This window comes from Nilaparvata lugens, chromosome 8 (genome assembly GCF_014356525.2).
Source record: "Nilaparvata lugens isolate BPH chromosome 8, ASM1435652v1, whole genome shotgun sequence".
Lineage (NCBI taxonomy): Eukaryota > Metazoa > Arthropoda > Insecta > Hemiptera > Delphacidae > Nilaparvata > Nilaparvata lugens.
This window is the reverse complement of record NC_052511.1, coordinates 18,195,021-18,218,439: the sequence shown is the minus strand read 5'-3', so window position 1 is coordinate 18,218,439 and position 23,419 is coordinate 18,195,021. Positions and strand designations below refer to the sequence as shown.

Sequence of the window (23,419 nt, the reverse complement as noted above, 5' to 3'; positions counted from 1 at the left end):
CGGATTTTTCAAATCCATTTTCAACACAGTGTGTTGAAAATACAACTAATAATATAACACTCAGTGTTGAAAATGGATTTGAAAAATCCGAAAGCGGCTCCACAAGTGAGTACTAGTTTTAATAACTAATATCCAAAAATTAGACTGTAGTGTCGTTGAAAATAGTTCAAAAACGGATTATTACCTGCAGTTCGTAATGGAAAAAGAAATAGATGAGTATCTTTATTATATTATCATGAAGACACCGGCTTTTGTATTGAATAGGCAAGGAATGTAGAATAATGGATTCTAGATTCCTTGGCATAGGCTATGTCTTACAAAAAATTATTGCATTGAGAAATTCTGTGCTCTTTTGCACTTTTGAAACTGTGTGCGCACTTTTGAAACAGTGCTATTTATTTCGAATTCTATTTGTGAGATTGTATAATAAATATGAACAGTTTAGTCGTTTAGACAAAGCATCAGATTTTCGAGTACCTACACTCAACAATCATAAAAAGAAATTGGAAGTTAAAAGAAAGAAAAAAATGCAAACACAAATTCAATACACAATATAAATATTCTCTTGCACTTTATTGTTCTATAAATCAGCATTCAATAAATATGTTATTTTTAATGCAGACAAACATTTTTGATCTATAGTATAAGTTAATCATTATTCGGTACCATTTATCCAACTAAAATATACTATTTACACGTATAATCCACTCATACATAACTTAATTAGCTATTTGATTATATGCTGAATGTGACAATCCAGATATTCAAGAATATACTATTCTAATTATACAAGCTCAATTTATACCATCATTAGCTAATAATATCATACCTAATCTAAACTTAACTGTATTGCATTCAATTTTTCAGCCATTCACTCGTCTGTTTCTCATAATAAAATCTGCAGTTATACAAAAATTGCTATAAAGTTATAGGATAAATTGATCAGTTCAATACTAAGTTGGCAAATGCAAATTTATGATTTTATCCAATTCTCACGTAGCCTACAATAGCATTGAATTAATTATTACATTAATCAATTGTTGAGAATATAAATCAATCCGGCATCTTCGGGTCGTATCAAAATCGATAACTAAAAGATTCAAAGTTGCCGGCATCAGATCCAAACGCAGTGATGCACTCATCAATAAATCAATATTTCTCTATTATTATAATAATTGACTGGCATCACTGCTCCAATTTTCAATCGTCGACTTGCAAAAGCCTGCAGAAAATTCTTCAAGCTGCAACAGGTCAACATCGTATCTTCTGATTTAATTGAGCAGAATCGTACTTTTTGTTTTCTAATTCTTCGTAAAAATTACAAGGTATGTTATTTATAAGTTATTCATTTGCTTTTTAAAGATAAGTTAGCTGGTATATGACTGACTCAACTAAGAGCATAACTTAAGTACTTTGAGACTTGCTAGACAAAACTAAAGGAAAACTTGTAGTAATTGCAATATTATCCTCATAATCATTTATTTAACAAATCAGTAATGAACAGAATCAAATTTATCCGATACACCCTCGATTTGTTTTATCCCAAGTTGTAAAACCAACTTACTTTAATTGTTAAATAGCCCCAGAATCATTGATCTGTAACTATAGGCCTATTTTATCGTTCGATTATCAGACTATCACCCATTTGGAAAGTACGGTATTGTCGCATGTCTGAATACATTCAATATGGTGTATGTTGTATTATGCTACTATTGAATGAACATAGTAATTTTCTGTTTACAACCTACCTATTCAGTTTACGACAATAGAAATTATAATATTCAAAACTAGAAGTAGGCTGTAATATTATTTTTATATTGTGTACGGTAGCTTATAGATATATAAGATTGAATTGTGATTAGAATTAGAATATCATGGTCTCAAATTTTAACTATCATAGAAATTGAAATTTCAGTCAACTCTAATTCTCTTGCATTGACGCTTCAATTCAATTTTCTTATCCTTAATTTTATTCCAACTCAAATAGTGTAATTGATGGTAAGTACGGTACTTTCATTTGCGTACCGTACCTACATCATAATTAAATTATTGAAAATTGAGTTCATCTACAAAATATCCTACTATTATTCTACAACGTCATTCTAGAGAGCAAATTGAATCTATTGAACATTATAGTATTGTATTTTGTTTCATATTTTTCCGAACAATCAAAAGTACATTCGCTTTTTGATTTTCTCTCCAACTTAAGTTTCACATTCACACCTTAAGTCTAACACACATGAAAATCAGCTTCTTACGTAAGATAGTTACTACTAATAATTAATGAGCAGAGTTATTAATATCTAAACTTATATTTAGAATTAATTCATAACTGTATTTTAAATATAGAATCGTTCTTAAAAATATTACTCCTCTGCACATAGGGTAGTCCATAATATTAACGTTGTGCTAAGGCTTTTTTCAAGACCAGTTATAATAATGGTCATGGATCATCAATGTTATAGTCGAAGTTCGATAAATCTTTGAAAATTTAAAAACTTCAAGTTTAAATTCAATGTGGAGTTGAATAAATAAGTGTAGACTGATTATTATTACAGTACTAAATGAAACCGTACTGTAGACTACCGTATGCTAATTTTCTAAACTATATTTCATCTAGACTAGGCAGTTTTCTTCATGAAGTTTTACTGTGAGTTGAATTCAACTGGTTCAACGTTTTAGCAAATAGAATTGATTACTGGCACAGTAGGTACCTATTTCCTAGCTTTCTCTTCCCGTTTGTGTCAAAGTTTCATAAATTATTATAAATAATATAAAGAAATTATGTATTTATACTAAAACCTATTATCTCTTCATGATTCCCAATATTCAATTCATGTAAATTCATTATTTTTACTTCACGGTATCAGATCACTTCTTACTTCATATAATTGGAAACTTCATCTGAATATCATACAAGTTCAACAACTGAACAAAGAATAGTTCATTTCTATGAAAATTACGATATTCTAGATTGTAGCTTTAGGTGCCTTTTAATTGCTTTCAATCAGCCTAAATTTTCCCCTATAATTCAGTTCAACTAATCTCATGACAGTGTTTCGATTGTGGGCAGAAAATCAATTGTTTTCTTCTTTCGGTTACCGATTTCAACTGTTTCTAGAGGAATATTCGCGGTTGGCACTGGAGTGTAGGAGTTGGAGCCTCGTTTGCATCTTGGTATCTTGGAGATTTTCTCACATCTCCATGACTTATCCCAGAAAGCGAATCCATCAGGGCACTGGTAGATTTCACCTACGAAGACAGAGATAAATTGAACATAAAAATATTGTATTATTGCTGGATTAGCAATAGTATGGTTGTAAAATTTGACGTCAAATTTTTTTGTCTTATTGCTTTATCAAAATTCATCATTGACAGTTCATATATAAATATTGAAAACCAATACGGTCTATTAAAATTTTAATCATGTATGACATCTATCTCTATGTAAAGAGCTAATCTTGAAGAATATTTAATAAAAAATGAATAATAAATAATATAAAAATAGATCGATTGATTAAAAAAGGATATTTTCTGTTGAACTCAATCGATTTTGATAATAAAATGTTATAATTTCGGTCGCTTTAATCTCTATCATGATAAATAATGAGGCAATTCGCTTAGTAATTGTAATAATATTTGTGTATCAATAAATAAATAAATAATATTTCTGAACAGCAAAAAATTCACTAATTGTCATGAATTTATTGTAAGATGCCCATATATTAATTTTATTATTCAGAGAAGAAATGGTTTCAGTTTCTTCTGAGTAAAATTATTACAACAGGTACTGACTTGGATGCAAATTAAAAATTCAAGTAATTTCAATATCTGATCTATGATGCTATTTTTAAAATATCTAATGAGATCTCTATTTCACAGGTTACATAAAACAATTCGGGACTTTTGACTAGATTTCGGTAGATGGAAGCTATACTTACAACGAACCTATGGAGGCAAAAAATGGGTATGCATGACAACTATTGATTCTATTAATTTTTAATAATGATGACTCTTCATGTATATGAAATTTCTCTTGAAGATTACCTAATTTAATAATCATTTAAAATTTACACTATGAACATAGATATTATGAAATTTCTCCATATTAAGGTGGAATAAGACGATAATGTCAGTTCCACATAATTTATTTGAGCCAACCTTAAGTTTCAATGCACTAAGACATCATATTCAGTAGTCTTTTTGGTGGTCTTAGGTATCTCAAATAAATTATGGGGAACTGACAATATCGTTTTTATTTCACCTAATTTTATTATTTGTTGACATTGGACAAGATAGGCCTACCTTGTAGAACTCCTCTTCCATTGCGTGAACACTTGTAGAATTTGTTGCAGTCATTTTCAAATGGGAAATGACCTTCTGATGGACAAATTGGTTCCATTGTGGATACTTCCAGCTGCGAAAATAGAGTTGGAAATTAGAGAAAATGTAATAAAATTAAAATTACCATTACCTATAACATATTATAATATTATACCATTATAAAATATAATATTAGATACCCACAAATATAATATTAATAATGTTCAGTTCTGAACAATAATTATTTAAAAGAAGATTATATCCTTGTATTAGGCTACCTACTAGAATATTATGTTTAAAATAATAACAAATACGTCATTCTTGAAAATAAAATAAAATTCTTATTCTGATTACGAATTATGGAATAACTTGAGTTACGGTATGCTCCTTAAGCATATTGCCTAAGCATAGGCATAAGCATATTAAGCATATTGCCCTTAAGCATATAAATTGACTTCATGTCATGTTTAAATACATAAAAAAGTGTGTTAATACATAGCAGCTCGCAATGGATCAAGAAACCATCACCTTCAATAATAAACTCTTGGTTTTCTATATTAACCAAATAAGAAACATGGTGCATGACATGAAATGCATTATTGTCTGTTTCGATCCAAATTAGGATAAATTTTGACCCAGAATAATACAAAAATGCAGAGCTCAATGAGCTTGTCCGTATATTTATATGTAAACGCAGTACAGTGAGTACAGTGATACAAACAAAATTCTATAAATTCATGAATTACATGATTTTCCTTAATACATCAATATGTTTTGTTTATGATGACCTGTTGTCTTGAGATACCGTAATATTGTTTTTTATCCTCAATGGTGTAGGTGGTCAAATCGAAAACTGTATCTACAAGCTTTTTCATTTAAATTCCTGAGAAATCAGATGTATGAGTATCCTTTACTATTAAAAGAGCAATTTCTGTTTATATGTTTGGATGTTTATATGTTTGTATTTCACTGAATCTCGAAGACGGCTCTAACGATTCTCACGAAATTCATAGCATAGTAGTTTTATAATATAAAAATTCGATTGCACTTCGATTGTCTCATCCCTGGGAAAACTTGCTGAAGGACATTAAAAGGATAATTATTATTCATCCTTGGAAAAACAGCTGTTAATAATTATTGATGTGAGTGACCGAGTTCATGTGTGTGGGACTGTGTCAAAATTATGACTCAGCTGTGGAACTTTTGTAATCATTCAATCAGGTACTTGGTGCCCAAAGACCTTAAAGATATCTCTTTAAGGTCTTTGTTGGTGCCAGTTGCAAAAAAGTCGGGTTATTTTCAATCCTGATTCCAGTAGATCCTTATTTTTGAAATGGTCTTCTCTGATTTGGTTCGCGTGAAATTAATCAGGATTAAAATTTAACCGGCTTTTGTGCAACCGGGACTTTGTGAGGGGAATTTTTGCTTTCCTCTGGGAATTAAACTCAATGTACTGTGATAAGATAGAACATCTCTGTATGAACTATGAATGTCATTATAATTTCTTCTTTCGTAATAATTTTTTTATGCTTTTGTAGCCTACTCCAGAGCGAAGCTCGGTCACCGATATTATAATTTAAAGTGGACAAATATTTTATGTTGGGAAAGAATATGTTATGGAGTAAAATATTTCTGCAGGTACATACCGGTGGATTTGATCCATCTGCAAATCTTCTTACAACTCTCTTTGGCGCCAAAGAGCCTGAACAGGATGCTGCTTCTTCTGTTGAGCAAAAAATATGAAAAATAGTTGAAAAATCAGCATGAAATTCATTGGAAAAAAGGGTAGAATGAGTTTCTGCACACATCATCATATATGTGTTTGCCAAGTTCCATTCAATCCTCTAAAATCTATGAAGACGGCAAAACATTTTGTTGACAACTTTGGTGTAAACGCAGCTTAGAGGTCCACTTCCCTCATGGGCAATGATACTCATACGTTTATTGTTGAGGTTTTTCAAATATGTATACTAAAATGCATAGTATTTTTGATTTCAGATGCGAATGGAGAGAGATGCAGCTCCAAGCAATTACAAAATCAGCCTGATTTTCTAGGTGCTGTATTTGTACTGATTTTTGAAAAAAAAAATTGAAAAGTTGATACTCCAGATATTTTTCATTCAGTGAGTTATATCCTCTCTCTACTCCTTGTAGAGAGAAGTAGTTCACCGTTGAGATTGTGATAAATAAACGTATTGGAGTAGCTGGATTTTGGAACGATTGTAGTGATTTGAATATAATTTTTAGTAAATTTTATAGAGAAGTAGTAGCAGCAGTAGTAGTAGTGGGAGTGGTAGTAGTCCTATGATTTTATATACTTTCTAATTTGTAGCTTTGAATTCAATTTCAAGTAAATATCATAAATAATCATGTAGACCATGTAGACCCAAGTAGAATTTGATGCATTTTTATATATTTTGTTACTTATCTATTAATGTCTGTTAAGAATAATAATTTTTATAGTATTAAATTTACATACTAACTCAACCTGTCACATATCCCACATTCCTTCCTCCAATACCTTCACATATTCCTATCATTAGGTCTCTCTGGAAGAATAATTATTATCTATTGTTTATTTGATTCAAATATGCTATTTCTACTAATTTTATATTCCATTTTCGTTGTTGTGTAATGAATAAAGCTTATGCTATACTTCAATAAATTTATTTCTTGTTTTTGAATTGAAAATATTAATAGATAATAAAATGTAAAATTCCACCCAAGAGTTTTTCACATGCTTTCGTTAATTTTGACTAAATGTATGAGTGATTTAAGTTGATATTTAGTGAGGTTTCTCATAAAATCGATACATTTTAATGGACATCGTTCACTTAACTTTCACTTTTTACAATTATTTAGTTTTTATCAAGTGTTGTTAATGTTTAGAATATGAGGAATTAGGACAGTGACAAATCACATCCTTGAAATAGAATCAATAATAATTGTCAATAGAATAAATGATTATTATCAATGGGAATCAATAGGGAGTGTGGTTGTTGTTTACAGCTTGAGAAATGAGTATATTAACTAATCACCTCCTTGAAATCGAATAACTGATTATCAATAGACGAGTTTGACAGACTGTCAAAAATTCACAAATTTCGTTTTCAATTAAGCTGGAATGTTTGGTATCCTATTATCAATATTATTAGAAAATAAGAAAATATATTATGTGAGTATTATATATGTGATCAAGTAAACTCACCAGGTGGTAAGCACTGCACTTTCTTCTCATCATAGTAGGTGTTGTTTGGACAGGACAGAACGACCACTCTCATGTCGAGGCTGTTGGATGATGTGCACTGGTAGAACAGGTTGCAGTATTTTGGATGCCTCTTGAATCCAGTTGGGCAGATCAAGTGCATTTGGTCAGAGTCAATGGCTGGACAATCGCCGTCACTAGGGCTCATTGTTGATGTTTCATCAGTTGAAGACGTCTGGCCAGTTTCACCTGCCTCGGTCGTTGTGGGACCTGTTTCACCTGGTTGACTTGTTGTTGTGGACTCAGCTCCTGCTGCTGTCGTTGTTTCAGCTGCAGGACTAGTACTTGATTCAGTCTGAGCTGCAGTGCTGCTCTCTGTGGACTCAGTTGGAGCTATTGTGGTACCAGAAGGCGTTTCTGTGGCTTCAGTTGATGAGGTCACTGGATTTGTGGTGCCTGCTTCAGTGACTGTTGTTCCAGGTGGTGTGCCTGTTGTTCCAGGCTGTGTTCCTGTTGTCCCAGGCTGTGTCCCGGTTGTTCCTGGCTGTGTTGTTTCAGGCTGGCTTGTTGTTGCAGCTTGTGTAGTTTGAGATGACTCAGTGGATGTACCTTCTGTGTCAGGTTCATTTGTTGAAGGTGGTATCGTTCCTGGTGTAGTGCTCTCTGTTGGTGGCAATGACGTTTCTTCTGTTGGTTTCTCAGTTTCTTTTGTTGTTGTTGTTTCAGCAACTGTTGTTCCTGGACTTGTCTCAGTACTTGAATCTGGTGCTTGAGAACTGCTTCCTCCACAGTCCTTCCTCTTTGTTGCCCAAGGGTGGTTACACACTGTGTTGTCTGGGTCCCATACTGTTCCAGCTCCACATTGGAAATCATACTTCATATTATTATGACATCTGTAGAATCGCACACAATCACCTTCAACTGGGTAGTATCCATCACCCTTACTGCAGTCACCTGGAGAGGGTTTCAGTGTTTGACTGCTTTCAGTTGTTTGTGCACAAGGTGGTGGGGATGATGTCTGGTTATTGCTTGAGCCACCATTATTGGTTCCTGCAGGAGGAGTTTCTGGCTGTGGCTTTGTCTGAGATCCTGGCTGTGGTTGTGGAGGAGGAGACTGCGGCTGAGGAGGTGGTGTTCCTGGTTGTGGTTGAGAACCTGGTTGTGGCTGAGAACCTGGTTGTGGTTGAGAACCTGGCTGTGGTTGAGAACCTGGTTGTGGCTGAGAACCTGGTTGAGGTTGAGAACCTGGTTGTGGCTGAGAACCTGGTTGTGGTTGAGAGCCTGATTGTGGCTGTTGGCCTGAAGAGCTTTTACAATCTGTCCTCTTAACTGCCCAAGGATGGTTGCATGTTGTAACATCTGGATCCCAATATGTTCCTGGGCCACATGTAAAGTCATATTTTGTGCCTCTATCACATCTGTAGAATTTTGTACAGTCACCTTCAACTGGGAAAAATCCATCACTTGTACATTTTGCTGGTGAACCTGAAGACTGTGATTGTGGTGGATTTGAGCCTGGTCCTTGGTTGGAGCTGTTTTCAGGAGGATTGGGAGTTGGAGTCTGAGATTGATCTGGACCAGACCCTGGTGTTTGTGGTGGGCTAGAAGTTGACTCCTGAGGTTGAGTAGGCGGTGGATTTTGTGGTGGTTGACTAGGAGGTGGATTTTGTGGTTGACTAGGCTGTGAACTCTCTGCTGGTGGTTTCTGCTCAGTTGGCCTGGGTTTGCAGGGCTTATCTGCTGGCAAGTAAGTTGAACTGGGAGACCCATTTTGAGATGAAGATTCTTCTGGACAGTATTCAGGCTCTGGAGATTCTGGTTTCTGCTCAGGCTTATTGTTCTCAGAGGCACTTGATGGTGTGGAAGATGATGTTTGTGGTTCTGTTCCTGGTGATGATCCACCACCTGATCCGCCACTTGATCCTCCACAGTCCGTCCTTTTCACTGCCCATTTGTGATTACAGGTTTGCACATCTTGATCCCAATAAGTACCAGGGCTACAAGTGAATTCATATTTCTGATAACTATCTCCATATTCGACACATCTGTAGAATCTTGTACATTCTCCATGAACTGGAAAGAATCCAGCTGCTTTACATTGTTCTGATTGGCCAGCAGTTGAAGCACCTGATGAAGGAGGCTGTGACTCAGATGGCTTGTTGTGTGCATGTGATGCATTTTGACAAGGAGGAACCTGTGTGCCACTTCCTTGTGAGGGAGGTGGAGCAGGAGTGGTTGATGGTTGAGGCTTTGATGACGTAGGAGGAGGTGCTTTTTGTGTTGTGGGAGGTGACTGAGTGGAGCTTGCTGGAGGCTGTTGAGGGGCCTGTGTTGTTGAAGTGGTGGGTTGTGGTTTTGGTGGGGGAGGGGATGGCTTCTGAGTGACTGGTTTAGGTGATGTTGGTTTCTGTGTGGTTGATGATGGCTTGGGTGGTTTTTGAGTCTGACTAGGTGGCTTTGCAGTGGGCTTGGGAGCAGCTGTCGTTGGAGCAGCTGTCGTTGGAGCAGCTGTCGTTGGAGCAGCTGTAGTTGGAGCAGCTGTCGTCGGAGCAGCTGTAGTTGGAGCAGCTGTTGTAGTTGTTGGAGCTGGAGATGAAGATGTTTGTTGACCTCCACTTTCAGCTTCACTCTCAGGTGGTTTAGGCACAGGAGTGGTGGTTGGAGGAAGAGTTGTAGTTTCTACTTGGTTCAAGGGTGTTGTGGGTTGGCCACCAGCTTGCTCTGTGCTTTGTTGATTGTCAGGCACTGAAGATGTTTGACTTAGAGGTGTTGTTGTTTCTTGGAAACCTCCAGAGGTAGTTGATGATTGTTGGTTATTAGTGGAGGAAGCTCCTTGATTATTACCAGTTTGTTGAGAGCCACCACTAGATGTTTGTTGGTTGCTACCAGATGAGGTGGATTGTTGATTGCTGCCAGATGATGTAGTCTGTTGACCACTTCCTGCGGATGTTGTTTGTTGATTACTACCAGATGATGATGATGATTGTTGATTACTTCCTGCAGATGTTGTTTGTTGATTACTACTAGATGATGATGATTGTTGATTACTACCAGCTGATGTTGTTTGCTGGTTACTGCCAGATGAAGTTGACTGTTGAGAGCCACCACTGGATGTGGACTGTTGGTTACTTCCAGATGAACTTGATTGTTGATTACTGCCAGAAGATGTGGTCTGCTGATTACTTCCTGAAGAGGATGATTGCTGAGAGCTTCCAGCTGATGTGCTCTGTTGGTTACTTCCAGAACTAGTGGTCTGTTGATTGGCATTTGATGATGATGCTGTAGATGAGGAACCTGAGCTGGAAGATCCAGAGCTAGATGAGCCACTTCCTTGTTGGAATCCAGATGCAGTGGTTTGTGTGCTGCCACCTGCAGCTGAACTCTGTTGACTGCTAGAAGATGCTGATGATGAGCCACCGCCTCCTGCAGCTGCTGTGGTGCCTGTATCTGTTGAGGATGAATTCGACCAAGCAAAGCTCGAGGATGATGATTGACTAGTTGAGGATGAGGAAGCATTTGACCATGATGATGTGAATGTTGATCCCACTGTCGAATCAGATTGTATCAGTGTAGCAGCTGAACTGATAGTGGTTGATTCACTCTCTGCATCACAGTTGACAAGATGTGCATGGTTACAAGTCTGCAGTTCTTGGTCCCACATGGTGCCAGCACCACATTTGAATTCATATTTGGCATACTTTCCATCACCGGAATTGACACACCTCATGAACTTGGAGCAGTCACCCTTGACAGCATGGAATCCCTCAGAACGACATTGGTCTCCATCGATTCCATTCTCAGCTGTGTCTGGGTGTGATGGCTCAGTGGTTTCAGTGTAGGATGGCTGCTGTGAGGGGCTGTCTGGGTAGGCTGGTGTTTGAGGATAGGATGGTTGTGCTACAGTTTGAGGGTAGGATGGCTGCTGAGCTGGGGTTTGTGGGTATGATGGCTGATCAGGGGGTTGATTGGGGTCTGTTGATGGTGGTTGTTGTGGGTAGGATGGAGGGGGTTGGTTTGGGTATGATGGAGGAGGTTGCTGAGGGTGAGATGGAGGGGGCTGGTTTGGGTATGATGGAGGTGGTTGTTGTGGATGTGATGGAGGGGGTTGCTGAGGATATGATGGGGGTGGTTGTTGAGGGTATGATGGTGGAGGTTGCTGAGGATATGATGCAGGTGGTTGTTGAGGATATGATGGTGGAGGTTGCTGAGGATATGATGCAGGTGGTTGTTGAGGATATGATGGTTGAGGTTGCTGAGGGTATGACGCAGGTGGTTGCTGAGGTGGCGGCTGCAACTCAGTCTGTGGCTGCTGAGGAGGTGCTTCAGGTGCTGAGGGCTCAGGCTCAGGGTCTGGCGGTGACTCATAGCTCCTGCATTCTGGCCTTGATGAACCAGCCGGATGTCCACACACGTTGGTGTCTGGCTCATACACCGTGCCTGGTCCACACTGGAACCTGAACGGTGTCAGTCCACTTGAGCCGAAGTTCACACATCTGTAGAAGACAGAGCAGTCCTGTGGATCGGGGTGGAAGCCTTCACTAGTACACTTGAATTTGTTGGGCTCTGATTGGCGTTGTCCCCTGCGTCTCTCTCCTCTTGCATTGGCACCTGAAAATTAATAAAACTAATATGAGTATATGGGTGTTGCTAAACTACTGGTAAACAAGTCTATCAACTTTAGTCCATTATTTCTCTAGTCAAGTCCACAGTCTATACATTTTTGAAATGGGTATTGTCATTGTTTAAAGAGATATACTTGAAAAAAAATCGCAATTTTTGTACTGATAATATTCATAATTACATCGATAAATGAACTGATTTAATACAAAAAAATGTAAACAATAAATTTGAATTTGAAATATGCTACTTGAGATAGAGAAATAGCCTGAAAATCTTGACATTGCTCATGGTGAGTTACACTTTCAAACAATTGGAATCCAAGTTAATTCATTGTATCCAATTAAGAGTAAATGATATGCTGGATTTATGTCACATTACGCTTCTTTTCATCCGTAAATATCATTGAGGAGGACTGATGTAGTAACATGTTATTTTGAAATTATTGTGATCCAGTCGAATGGGCTTACTAGGATAAATTCATGACTGGTGTAGATTAATAAATTCCTAGTGTTAGCTTGAATGAAAGATGGAAGCTGAAAATAACTTCCAGTTCAATCTTTTGCAACTGAGTACAGAAAGTACCATTGATCAGGTATGCATTTAGACGTAGGCATTATTTTATCAATCTGGTTCCATTATCCAGTACACTAAATTACATTTTCTTTAATGAAAATATATATATATATATATATTTTATTTAATTATAAATGAAAGAATAAAATTGGCTTCTATGGCAGCTCTGATGAAGATGATCCTAGTAATTTTGACAAAATAGAAAATAATAATTATTTTTTTGTTACGTTTCCTGGACATAAGATTGCATTTCACAACACAAAAGTTTCTCAAGTGCAAAGCACGTGTTACAAGCTAGTTTATTATTATGCATTGTAAAATTAAATAGAGAATTCAGAGAATCAAATAAAAAATGATACATTACATACATTGATACATTTTTCATTAAATTCCCAGTTTCTGAAATGGTTGAACTTTGATCATTATGAATGGTTGATCATTATAAATTATAATCAATTACCCCTCGTCTATTAAATTTCCCTCAGTGACAACCCGAACTGAACCACTACGCATAGTGTAGTTGTTGAGCTCTTGACTCACAAACGCGCAGGCACAACTGCCCTCTGTGACGTCACACATGTTGACGCAAGGGCTCATAAATGGTAATGTGAGGCTGGTGGACCTGCGCCACTGGCCAATTCAACTTCATTACCTATTCATTATTCAATTTTACGCATGTGTTATATTGTCAATTACGTGGTAATTATCAGTTAATCCCTGTTTGCCTTATCCCCCTGTCGACAGGCATTAGAGGGCACACACCAGTACCGTGCGCATTAGTGCCACAAGGGGGGGGGGTGAGGTTGATTTTTAAAAGCATTGCTCATGATTTCCAGTCAAGTTGTGTTTGTTGGTTGCCAAAAATTAATTTATTCGGTGATTATCAGGAGAGATAGATTCTGCAGTAATGTTAAAAATTCTTACTGTTGTTTTTACACTCTTGTAATAATCATAGTGATAATTTGATTATAAACAATGACATTATACGTATCAGCATTCACTATAATATAGTTATTCTATGATATGAGTATTTAGAAGCTCTATTGCTTATCACTTCAAGTATTTCACTTTTCAAAACATCTCCTATAACTGTGTAATGCCTTGCCTTCAAAGATGCAAGAAGTATCACTTCATTGACCCTTTCCGCAAATGATATTGTACTTTATAGAATAAATAAATATAATCATACTGATTAAAAATACTAGATATTGTAAAACCACTGCAGATTTATTGAAAATCGAGATACCGGTTTCGGCTGTCATTATCAATATTTGGGAAACTGAGATAGGTTTATCTCAGAGGTTTACTCAGAGAGGTTTACCAGAGATTGATAATAGTGTAAAAACCAAAAACGGTATCTCGATTTCCATTGAATCTGCTGTGGTTTGACAATATAGTATTCCTGTTCAGTATGATTATATTAATACATTTTATAAAGTACAATATCACTTGCGGAAAGGATCAATAAAGTGTGGTACTTCTTGCACCTTTGAACGCAAGACTACACAGCTACAAAATGTTCTGCCAAGTGAAATACTTGAAGTATTACTTGATAAATCTCTGTTTGGCAATATCTAGTCTTTTCAGTATGGATAGCTACCACAATATCACATTCGTAACTACTTAGAAAGTGAAAATATGTAATCATTGTCATCACGCGGCACAATGTGTATTTTTCAATACAAGCCGTATTTCTTATTTAAATTTCACATATTTATATCACAACCCATGAACGCAATTTGCATTCTAATTAAGGAGAACACCAATAATCTTTATTAGTGAGTTTCTAGATCCATTACGAACATACAGGTGAACATTTCTGTATACGAATTACGAATCTGCATAGGTACTTCAAATTAACTATGAAAATTGAAGAATACGATAACCGGTATGGTAATAGGTAGGCAAATGGTAGAGAACGCAGTTTTACATTTTCGTCGGTTGAGGATATATAGGTTTTGAGAGGAAGAAACTACCATAGGACACTTGTATTAGTCTACCCACCCACTCAATAGTCCATGATTTATGATGTTAGGTATCCGTTATGGAATCTCATAACTGCACAATGGTTCTACACGTGTGGTAGGCCATTGGCATATTTCTGAAGTGAACTTAACCCAGGAGGGCGTGTCATGCCTTGTTTCTGGACCCGTCCTATACTGATTTAAATTGCTGTACTGAATACCGAACTCTGGCTTACTGTAGCCTGGGGGGTTTCACGAGAGATCAGATCATCGTTCCTATACCATGTATAAGGGGAAAAGTGGCTTGAGCTATACACGGCTCATAGGCGAATATTCGATATGAAAAATGAGCGAGCTCCAATTCTTATCAATATCTAAGATTGTGTACAAATATGGTTAGGTGTTTAGAGGTATGTTCAAGTCAGGAACCAATATTTTCAAATTATGTATGAGTGGAGAAAAAATCATTAAAAACTATTCCAAGTATCACAATATAGTAATACATGGATTTGAAGAAAAATCAAAATAATTTATTTGCCAATCATAAAGTTAACAATCAAATAAAACAAGTACTTATTTTGCAGTAAAAACTTGAACTTGAATTTTAAATCGGCTTTGCCAGCAAAACCTAATTTTGAGTGCTGGCAACTAAAACAATTATTGTTTAATGAAGACCTACTGGGCTTGCTTTTGATGAAGTCCTTGAAAGGAAATGACAATCAATTAGTTCGTAACTTGATTCAGTGAGTTGTATTAAAAAAGATAGGTTCATATCCCAAGTTCAAACTTTTATTATGGTAGTACAAACTCTATTCAAGTATTCCAAACTTAAATTGGCATATTTCTGAAGTGAACTTAACCCAGGAGGGCGTGTCATGCCTTGTTTCTGGACCCGTCCTATACTGATTTAAATTGCTGTACTGAATACCGAACTCTGGCTTACTGTAGCCTGGGGGGTTTCACGAGAGATCAGATCATCGTTCCTATACCATGTATAAGGGGAAAAGTGGCTTGAGCTATACACGGCTCATAGGCGAATATTCGATATGAAAAATGAGCGAGCTCCAATTCTTATCAATATCTAAGATTGTGTACAAATATGGTTAGGTGTTTAGAGGTATGTTCAAGTCAGGAACCAATATTTTCAAATTATGTATGAGTGGAGAAAAAATCATTAAAAACTATTCCAAGTATCACAATATAATACATGGATTTGAAGAAAAATCAAAATAATTTATTTGCCAATCATAAAGTTAACAATCAAATAAAACAAGTACTTATTTTGCAGTAAAAACTTGAACTTGAATTTTAAATCGGCTTTGCCAGCAAAACCTAATTTTGAGTGCTGGCAACTAAAACAATTATTGTTTAATGAAGACCTACTGGGCTTGCTTTTGATGAAGTCCTTGAAAGGAAATGACAATCAATTAGTTCGTAACTTGATTCAGTGAGTTGTATTAAAAAAGATAGGTTCATATCCCAAGTTCAAACTTTTATTATGGTAGTACAAACTCTATTCAAGTATTCCAAACTTAAATTACCATATTTGGAATACTCAGGTGTATCCAGTCTCGGCCAATGACAGTTAAGCTCAGTCTGATCTTAATTGGTCGACAGCTAATGACCAAGTGTAGGGCTTCACTCACTATACCATAATATATTCTACTGCTCAGTGTTTATAAGCTCTCAGTGTTTACTAAAGATTGAAGATGGTGTAACAACCGAAACTAGAATCTCAAATTGTTTCAATAAAATAGTCGTTTTGACAATATCAAGTAGTTTTCATCCAATATCGACTTTTACAACAACACAGAAAATAAGTAGTGCGTTTATAGTAGTAGTAGTAGTTGTAGTAATATTAGTAGTAATAGTAGCCTATATACACTGTAGTATAGTAGTAATATATTAGTAGCAGTATAAGTATCATAATAGAAATTTAGAGACTTTTGGATGATTCTCATCCTGGATCTGTATTCTATTTTATTAAATTCCCTTCAATTTAGAGCGAGAAAAGCTAAGGTACCAAAGAAGGTCAACTATAATTCAGAACCAAATTTCAATCAACTTACTTTAGATTTGAGACTCGCGAAAGATTGAGTAGCTTTTTTACTTTCCTTGCCCTATTACCATTGATAGGTAAGGAAAGTATTGCTTTCCAAAAAAAATTAAGGTACCCTAATTTCAAGTTTTCTATACGTTTCAAGGTCCCCTGAGTCCAAAAACATGATTTTTGGGTGTTGGTCTGTGTGTGAGTATGAGTGTGAGTGTGAGTGTGAGTGTGAGTGTGAGTGTAAGTGTGAGTGTGAACACGATAACTCCATTCCTAATCAACCGATTGACTTGAAATTTTAAACTTAAGGTGGATCTGACAATTAGATATTCAATGAAATTGAATTCAAAATGGCGGATAATTACTAAAAAACCATGTTTTTCACGGTTTTTTCGAAAACTGCGCTAACGATTTTCTTCAAATTTATACCATGGATAGCTATTTATAAGCCCTATCAACTGACATGAGTCATTTGTGGGAAAATTGCAGGAGCTCCGTAATATTCTTGTGAAAAATGGCGGATAATCACTAAATACCATGTTATTCACGGCTTTCTCGAAAACGGCTCTAACGATTTTCTTCAAATTTATACCATGGATAGCCATGGATACCATGGATCAGCCCTATCAACTGACATGAGTCTCATTTGTGGGAAAATTGCAGGAGCTCCGTAATATTCTTGTGAAAAATGGCGGATAATCACTAAAAAACCATGTTATTCACGGTTTCTCGAAAACGGCTCTAACGATTTTCTTCAAATTCATACCATGGATAGCTATTTATAAGCCCTACCAACTGGAATGAGTCTCATTTCAGGGAAAATGAGAAAAATGGCGGATGGTTAATAAAAAACTATGTTTTCACGATTTTCTCAAAAATAACTTGACCGATTTTTTTTCAAACTCATACCCTGTATAGTTATTCATCAGCTCTATCAACTGGCATGATTCTCCTTTCTGGGAAACTAATGGGGGGTCCACCCCATCCTTGAGAAATGGACTTAGTAACCTCCTTCTCGTGCATGAGGTAGATAGGTAGCGCAGTTCATAAAAAGAACACATAGTCGAGATATTTCATCTGTAGAACAGCTGTTTTGACGACTTTAAGAAAATGTCGACTAAAAAAAAAAATCATCGAATTTCACAATTTACACAAAGGAAAAAGTACTCTGAAAACAATTATATATACACATATACAAAAGTCTGATCGTAGTTTCAAAAATATGAGCAAGGAAAGTTGTGTGAGTGTACCACACCAGATTTTTATATAAGTAATGGTACTTCAATGAGCGTCTCTTATTCTTCTTCTCACTGTTCCATGAACTTGATTCATGCAAACGCGGTTAAACTTCTGGAGGAATTCCAATTCCTTTTTCATCTTCTTATATTAGAAACTTTTCTAATACTCACGATTATTCTGTATCCGTTTTAGTTGAAGCGAGAATGCACCAAATGTATTCTTTTAACTTATCAGCGGAACTTAGACTGACTGTTCTGCCATCTCACTCTTCAAATTGTCACATCCACATTTCTTCCTCGAAAAATCCTTTCACACATGCAAAGCCACATTCCGAGGGCGTCTCCATTTTTGTAATCGCCTTATCCAAAATCGTCGCTTCTATATTTAAATTCCACCATGAGTCATAATTCAGAGCCCCGTGACTTGTCGTGAGTTGATTCTCACCAACTTTGACAACTATCAGGGATATTCGTTATAGTGGAACATAGATTTATTGTAGTTCCACAAATTTCAAACCTGAATAATATATAAGAATTCTGTTGAATTCGAACTTTTGGCTCGGCTGAAAACAAGGCTCGGCCTATCCAGTTCGAGTTCGAGGTAGCGGGACTTTACTGCAGTTTGAGTTGGTGTGCTTAACTGGCCTGCATTCTATCAGATACTGTTTTATCTGCCTCCTCTAGTCGAACATCCAATGTCAATAAGTAGAATCTTCTTGTATCAAGAAGATGTATCTAAGAAGATTATATATATATATATATATATATATATATTATATATATATATATATCTAAGAAGATTATTAGGAATGCACTCTCTGCTTTTTCCTTGTTCTAAATTGAATAAAATCAACACCGAATAGTCGGATTCGCATTTTTTTTAAATAATCGTATTTATTTCCAACTATTTAGTCAGAGACTTGGGTTGTGTTCATTTAGAAATATTTAACATTTTGGAATCAAGATTGTAGTTAGAGGAAATGGATGGGAAAATCTAGGAGAAATTCTGAACGTAATGAATCGATCTTTCAGGTAGCTCCTCTCATTGATATCACATTAGAAGTCAAGAGTTCAAACTCGGTCTATTTTTGCAATGAAACTTTTACATTATTTAAGCTGTTGTAGTTCTGTAAATAATAACGTATCTCATATTCGTTAAAAGTGATAATTGAGTGGAATATTTCTAATTAATTTATCAATTCAAACAATCTAAATTCAAAATTTATAGTTTTAATGTTTATTTTGAGCTAAAATTTCATAAAAATTGTACACGTGAAATTCTAACCTTATCTTGGACTTTGTCACTTATAAATTTGGAAGAAAAATAGCACAAGGACTACCTTATTATTTTATCTTTCAATGTTATTACATTAGTGTCATTTGCATTGTAAATAACAAAAAAAAATAATATTGGATACTCAAATCGATTTGGAAAGAGCTTCTACAGATTGAATAAGAATTACTTGATGTTATCAAAATCACTGGTTTAATTAACCAATTTCAGATACTAGTTTCGGTTGTTAATCGCTAATAAACTCAAGCTATACTCTATAGGCATATAATAGTTGAGCTACTCTTTGTTATCTCTTTTCTGTATAGGGCTACTTGTTATATAAATATAAAGAAAAAGAAAAATCTCAGTACCCTTATTGAATTATTTTATCACAACATCAAGCTTCTCTTGTACGGTACTCTCAGTTTATTGGAGATTGATATAATGATGTATGCCTAATTGCCGAATCTAGTATTGCAAATTGTCTTAAAAAACCAGGCAGTGTTTCGACAACATTTGAAAATTTGACAAAATTTTTTATGAAAGCAAAAAAATAAACCAGAGTGCTTCAATTTTCTATTATAATAATTACGTCGAAGTCGTTTTCATTTAATATGGATATTTACCAAAACATCACCTTCACAGCAACATAGAAATTCAGTTTTTACAGAGTATTTAGAGATACTGAAAGAGGAACTTTTTTCTGAAGGTACACCTTTAGCATAATAATTTCAATAAATTCTATGCATTTTTGTAAACTTCTCTACTTTGGAACACAGAAAGTTACTTGCTACAAAGCTCTCAGACACTTAATATTTTTAATAGAAAACCTTATTTCTAAAGTTTCTAAACTTTTAATACAATAATTACGATTGAATTCTATGAATTTCTTGTAAACTTCTCTTCTTTTTGTCGCGATAATATAAAATTAGAATGACTTGTGAAGTTATTGACTCATCAACTAAAAAACCGATTCTAATCTGAGTCCAAGAGACGTCATCGATAATGGGCTGATTGTGGTTGCAAACGTGAGCAGATACAAATCGCCTTTGACTTCATCCACTTGTCATGCACGAATGGCTTAATTAATCTTGATAAGTCAACTGTTTGAATGGCATACAAAAGCAGGCTGACGTAGAATACCATTCATCCTGAACTCTGAAGAATGCTGGACCTTTCTGTTTGTTATGCTCGTAAAGGATTGCTTGAAATTCTGGTATCACCTTCGATCAGAATCACACACAGAAGCTTTTAGGGATGATTAAACTGGTCAGATAAAACCAGAGATTGGTTATATTATTATTAAACGTTGCCATTAAATATAACTCCAAGCAGAAGATTCGCGATTTATCCTACAACTTGTTTAATTACCGACGTGTTATAACTTTGTGTAAGTGAAGAAGTGTGTATAGTAGTTGGTCCTTGTGGCTTTATTACCCCATGAAAGAATTTATTACCAAGTTCCGCGTATAAGTGAGTCATTTTACGATCATGATAGCTCATTTTAGCTTCTTGATCGGTCATTAGAAGTTTTGTTCTGCAGATATCGTTCCTTAATCACCCACCAATCGTGTACATCATGATATTTCATGAACAATCTGTAGTAGTGATTCAGGAATTATTATTAATGAATTGAAAAACCCCCACTGTATTCTGAGATTGGGGAAATAAGAAGGGATGGGGATTGTATTTGGAGAACTAATTATATGACAGTCTAATTATAATTTTGCTTGGGAAATTTACTCTCATCATTTCAAAGTTTTCATCTAAAAAGTGAACATGTTCGAAATCTATCTTATTGCATATTGCAATACATTTAGGTCTGGTCAGTTTTTGATTTTTTCTTTCAATTCTGCTAAACCAATGTTAGTTATGTTTTCAGTTTCATCCTCCGAAATTACAGGATTATCAATTCAATCAATCTTCTCTACTTTTCATCCATTTATCCTGTCTGATTAGCTTAAGTGTTTTGTGATTGATATTGGTGTTCATTTTTGGATTATTGGTCTAATGGATAATGATTAGAACCAGAATAAAGTTAATGGAAATCGTTATCGGAACAAAGGCTGGCTAAAATGTAAATTATTGAATATAAAAGGATTTCTCATCTCTAGAAATGTATCCAATCTGTCAAACTGCTTCAGAAAAATAATGTTAATTTTGAGTGTGACAGTAAATAATGCAAATTTATTCGATTCTATGCAATTTTTTGAATGAATGAATCACCTGTTGCTTTTTGTTGCTCTTCAAGGATCATTCTCAGTCGTGTAAACAACTTCCTGATCCTTTTACAATTAAAGCAAGTTTGCCGACAATTTTCCAGGACATTGCAAAGATGTCGTGACTTTTCAAAGTTTGCATGCTAATTGGCGTTTCATTACTATTAACAGCAGTAAAACCAGCCATTTTCATCTGCCAATCTTTTTTCGTATCTGGCATGTGGAATGATGTTTATAAAAGTACTCTGCTAAAAATAAGTTTGCCATTAGCGTAATACATGTTTTTTTATTCAAATTTTAGAATCAACGTATCTGATAAACGTTTCGACTGCTAGACTAATGGTGAGCAGTGTCATAATAAATTCAGATTGTACATTTTAGGAATTTGTAGAGTTAATAACACGCCAATGAATAGTTTTTATGATCTATCTCGCATGTAAGATTTTATTTAGATGAGTTGTGAAGCTCCAAACTTCTAGAAAAGCACTTCGGAAAATTAGTTAACTGCTCCAAAACAGTAAAATATTATTAACTTTCTTTCTAGAGATTAAAAATTGATAATTCCAGGAAACTCACAGATTGGTCTGCTATTAACCGCATATTGTAGTGGAGATAGTGGAGTGTAGGTAGTGGAGTATAATACATACTTGATACACTTGAGAAATGTTCCAATTTCTTTCGAAACCTCATGATTTGGAAACGTTGAACATTCTTGAACTTGTAAATTCCTAGATCTCTCAATCTATATTTTCTTGATTCAACGGAATATGAATGCTGATAACTAATAATAGAGTTATTATTTCCAAAATTGATCAAATCTGATACTGAAACCAAGATGCTTCTCTCCTCAATCCTAAGATTATCCGTCTCGAAGCCTAAATGCTTGGATAGATGGAAATGAAGTAGGCCTACTGTAACTGGCATAGCCCATATAAATAATTGTAGGAGCATCGGAGCAAGATTATAGTTTAGGATTCATTTCATCATAGAAATTTTTGGATTATTTGTATTATGAATCGTAGCTACATTACCTACATTATTAATTTAGCCTACTTTTTCTAAACGCATAACACATTATCACTTCGGGATTGCTCGTTTTCTATAATAATCATACAGTTGTGTTACGATTTCTAAACAATTCTATCTATTTCTCAAAGTTTGAAACTAGTAAAACTCTGATTGTAATAACAAGTTTCGATTTCAACTGCACCGAACTAGTCTAGTGATTTTGAGCTTGTTTGAATTCATTAGTATTCCAAACGTATCCGAATTATAAAATTAAAAGTGAAATTAAACATGCAGCAACACTCAAAGTAAGTGAGATATCATAATATTATGCTAGCTAAACCCATAGTATTATGAGCTATTATTATTTTTTACGAAAAAGATGTGGGATGCTCATCCTAATCTGTTATGCAAATGATATCAGTTCCTACTCAGCACTGCATTATTTGGGCTCTTCCACTCTACGGATTTAATTTAAGGCTTAGCATAATTCTAACCAGAGGCAAGATTACAAGATCTGATGAGCTTGCAATGCAAGAATCTTGCTTACAAATTCATATGATTAAATTTGAGTTTCGAGCTATCTTCTGGTAATAGATGAGATGTTTTTTCCATGCTTAGTTGTTGCACCTTTCAGTCGAGATCCTAATCAGGAGATTCCATAATCCCATCGTGTAGGTTTTAAGGTTCTTAGTTTGAACTCGGGATTCGGAAATCCATTTTCCTGTGAAGCAGTAGGATGCTAATTGTTTGTATAATCGTTTAATTAATTTCATAGCCCTGAGGATGGAAATTTACATTATTTTTGTCTGTACCCCAACGCAGTGTTCCAGTAAGGCTACTTTGAGATCTTTCAAAGAGGGAGAAGAACCTTAGTGCTTCCTACTTTTTCCGCTTAGTGAAATAAATAATAGTACAGTGCAAACCTTATCGTTTAGTGCCTGTACTA

The 23,419-nt window shown here is 35.2% G+C and overlaps 1 protein-coding gene and 1 long non-coding RNA gene across 3 annotated transcripts in view; one reads left to right on the top strand and one right to left on the bottom strand.

Moving 5' to 3' along the window:
• Positions 1 to 540: 540 nt before the first annotated feature.
• The window catches only part of LOC111063866 (mucin-5AC), an 81,152-nt gene continuing 58,273 nt past the window's right edge, over positions 541 to 23,419 (bottom strand). The window contains exons 3-6 of the mRNA XM_039434147.1: positions 7,532 to 12,136; positions 5,970 to 6,046; positions 4,306 to 4,417; positions 541 to 3,252 (exon numbers count right to left, since the gene is read on the bottom strand). Of these exons, the coding sequence (XP_039290081.1) occupies positions 3,047 to 3,252; positions 4,306 to 4,417; positions 5,970 to 6,046; positions 7,532 to 12,136 (5,000 nt within the window). The 3' untranslated portion in view covers positions 541 to 3,046. The remainder of the gene's footprint in view (positions 3,253 to 4,305; positions 4,418 to 5,969; positions 6,047 to 7,531; positions 12,137 to 23,419) is intronic.
• Positions 1,208 to 23,419, top strand: part of LOC120352648 — a 121,439-nt gene continuing 99,227 nt past the window's right edge. For both annotated transcript variants that reach the window (XR_005571995.1, XR_005571996.1), the window contains exons 1-3: positions 1,208 to 1,325; positions 3,883 to 3,967; positions 6,322 to 6,446. This is a non-coding gene — a long non-coding RNA (uncharacterized LOC120352648). The remainder of the gene's footprint in view (positions 1,326 to 3,882; positions 3,968 to 6,321; positions 6,447 to 23,419) is intronic.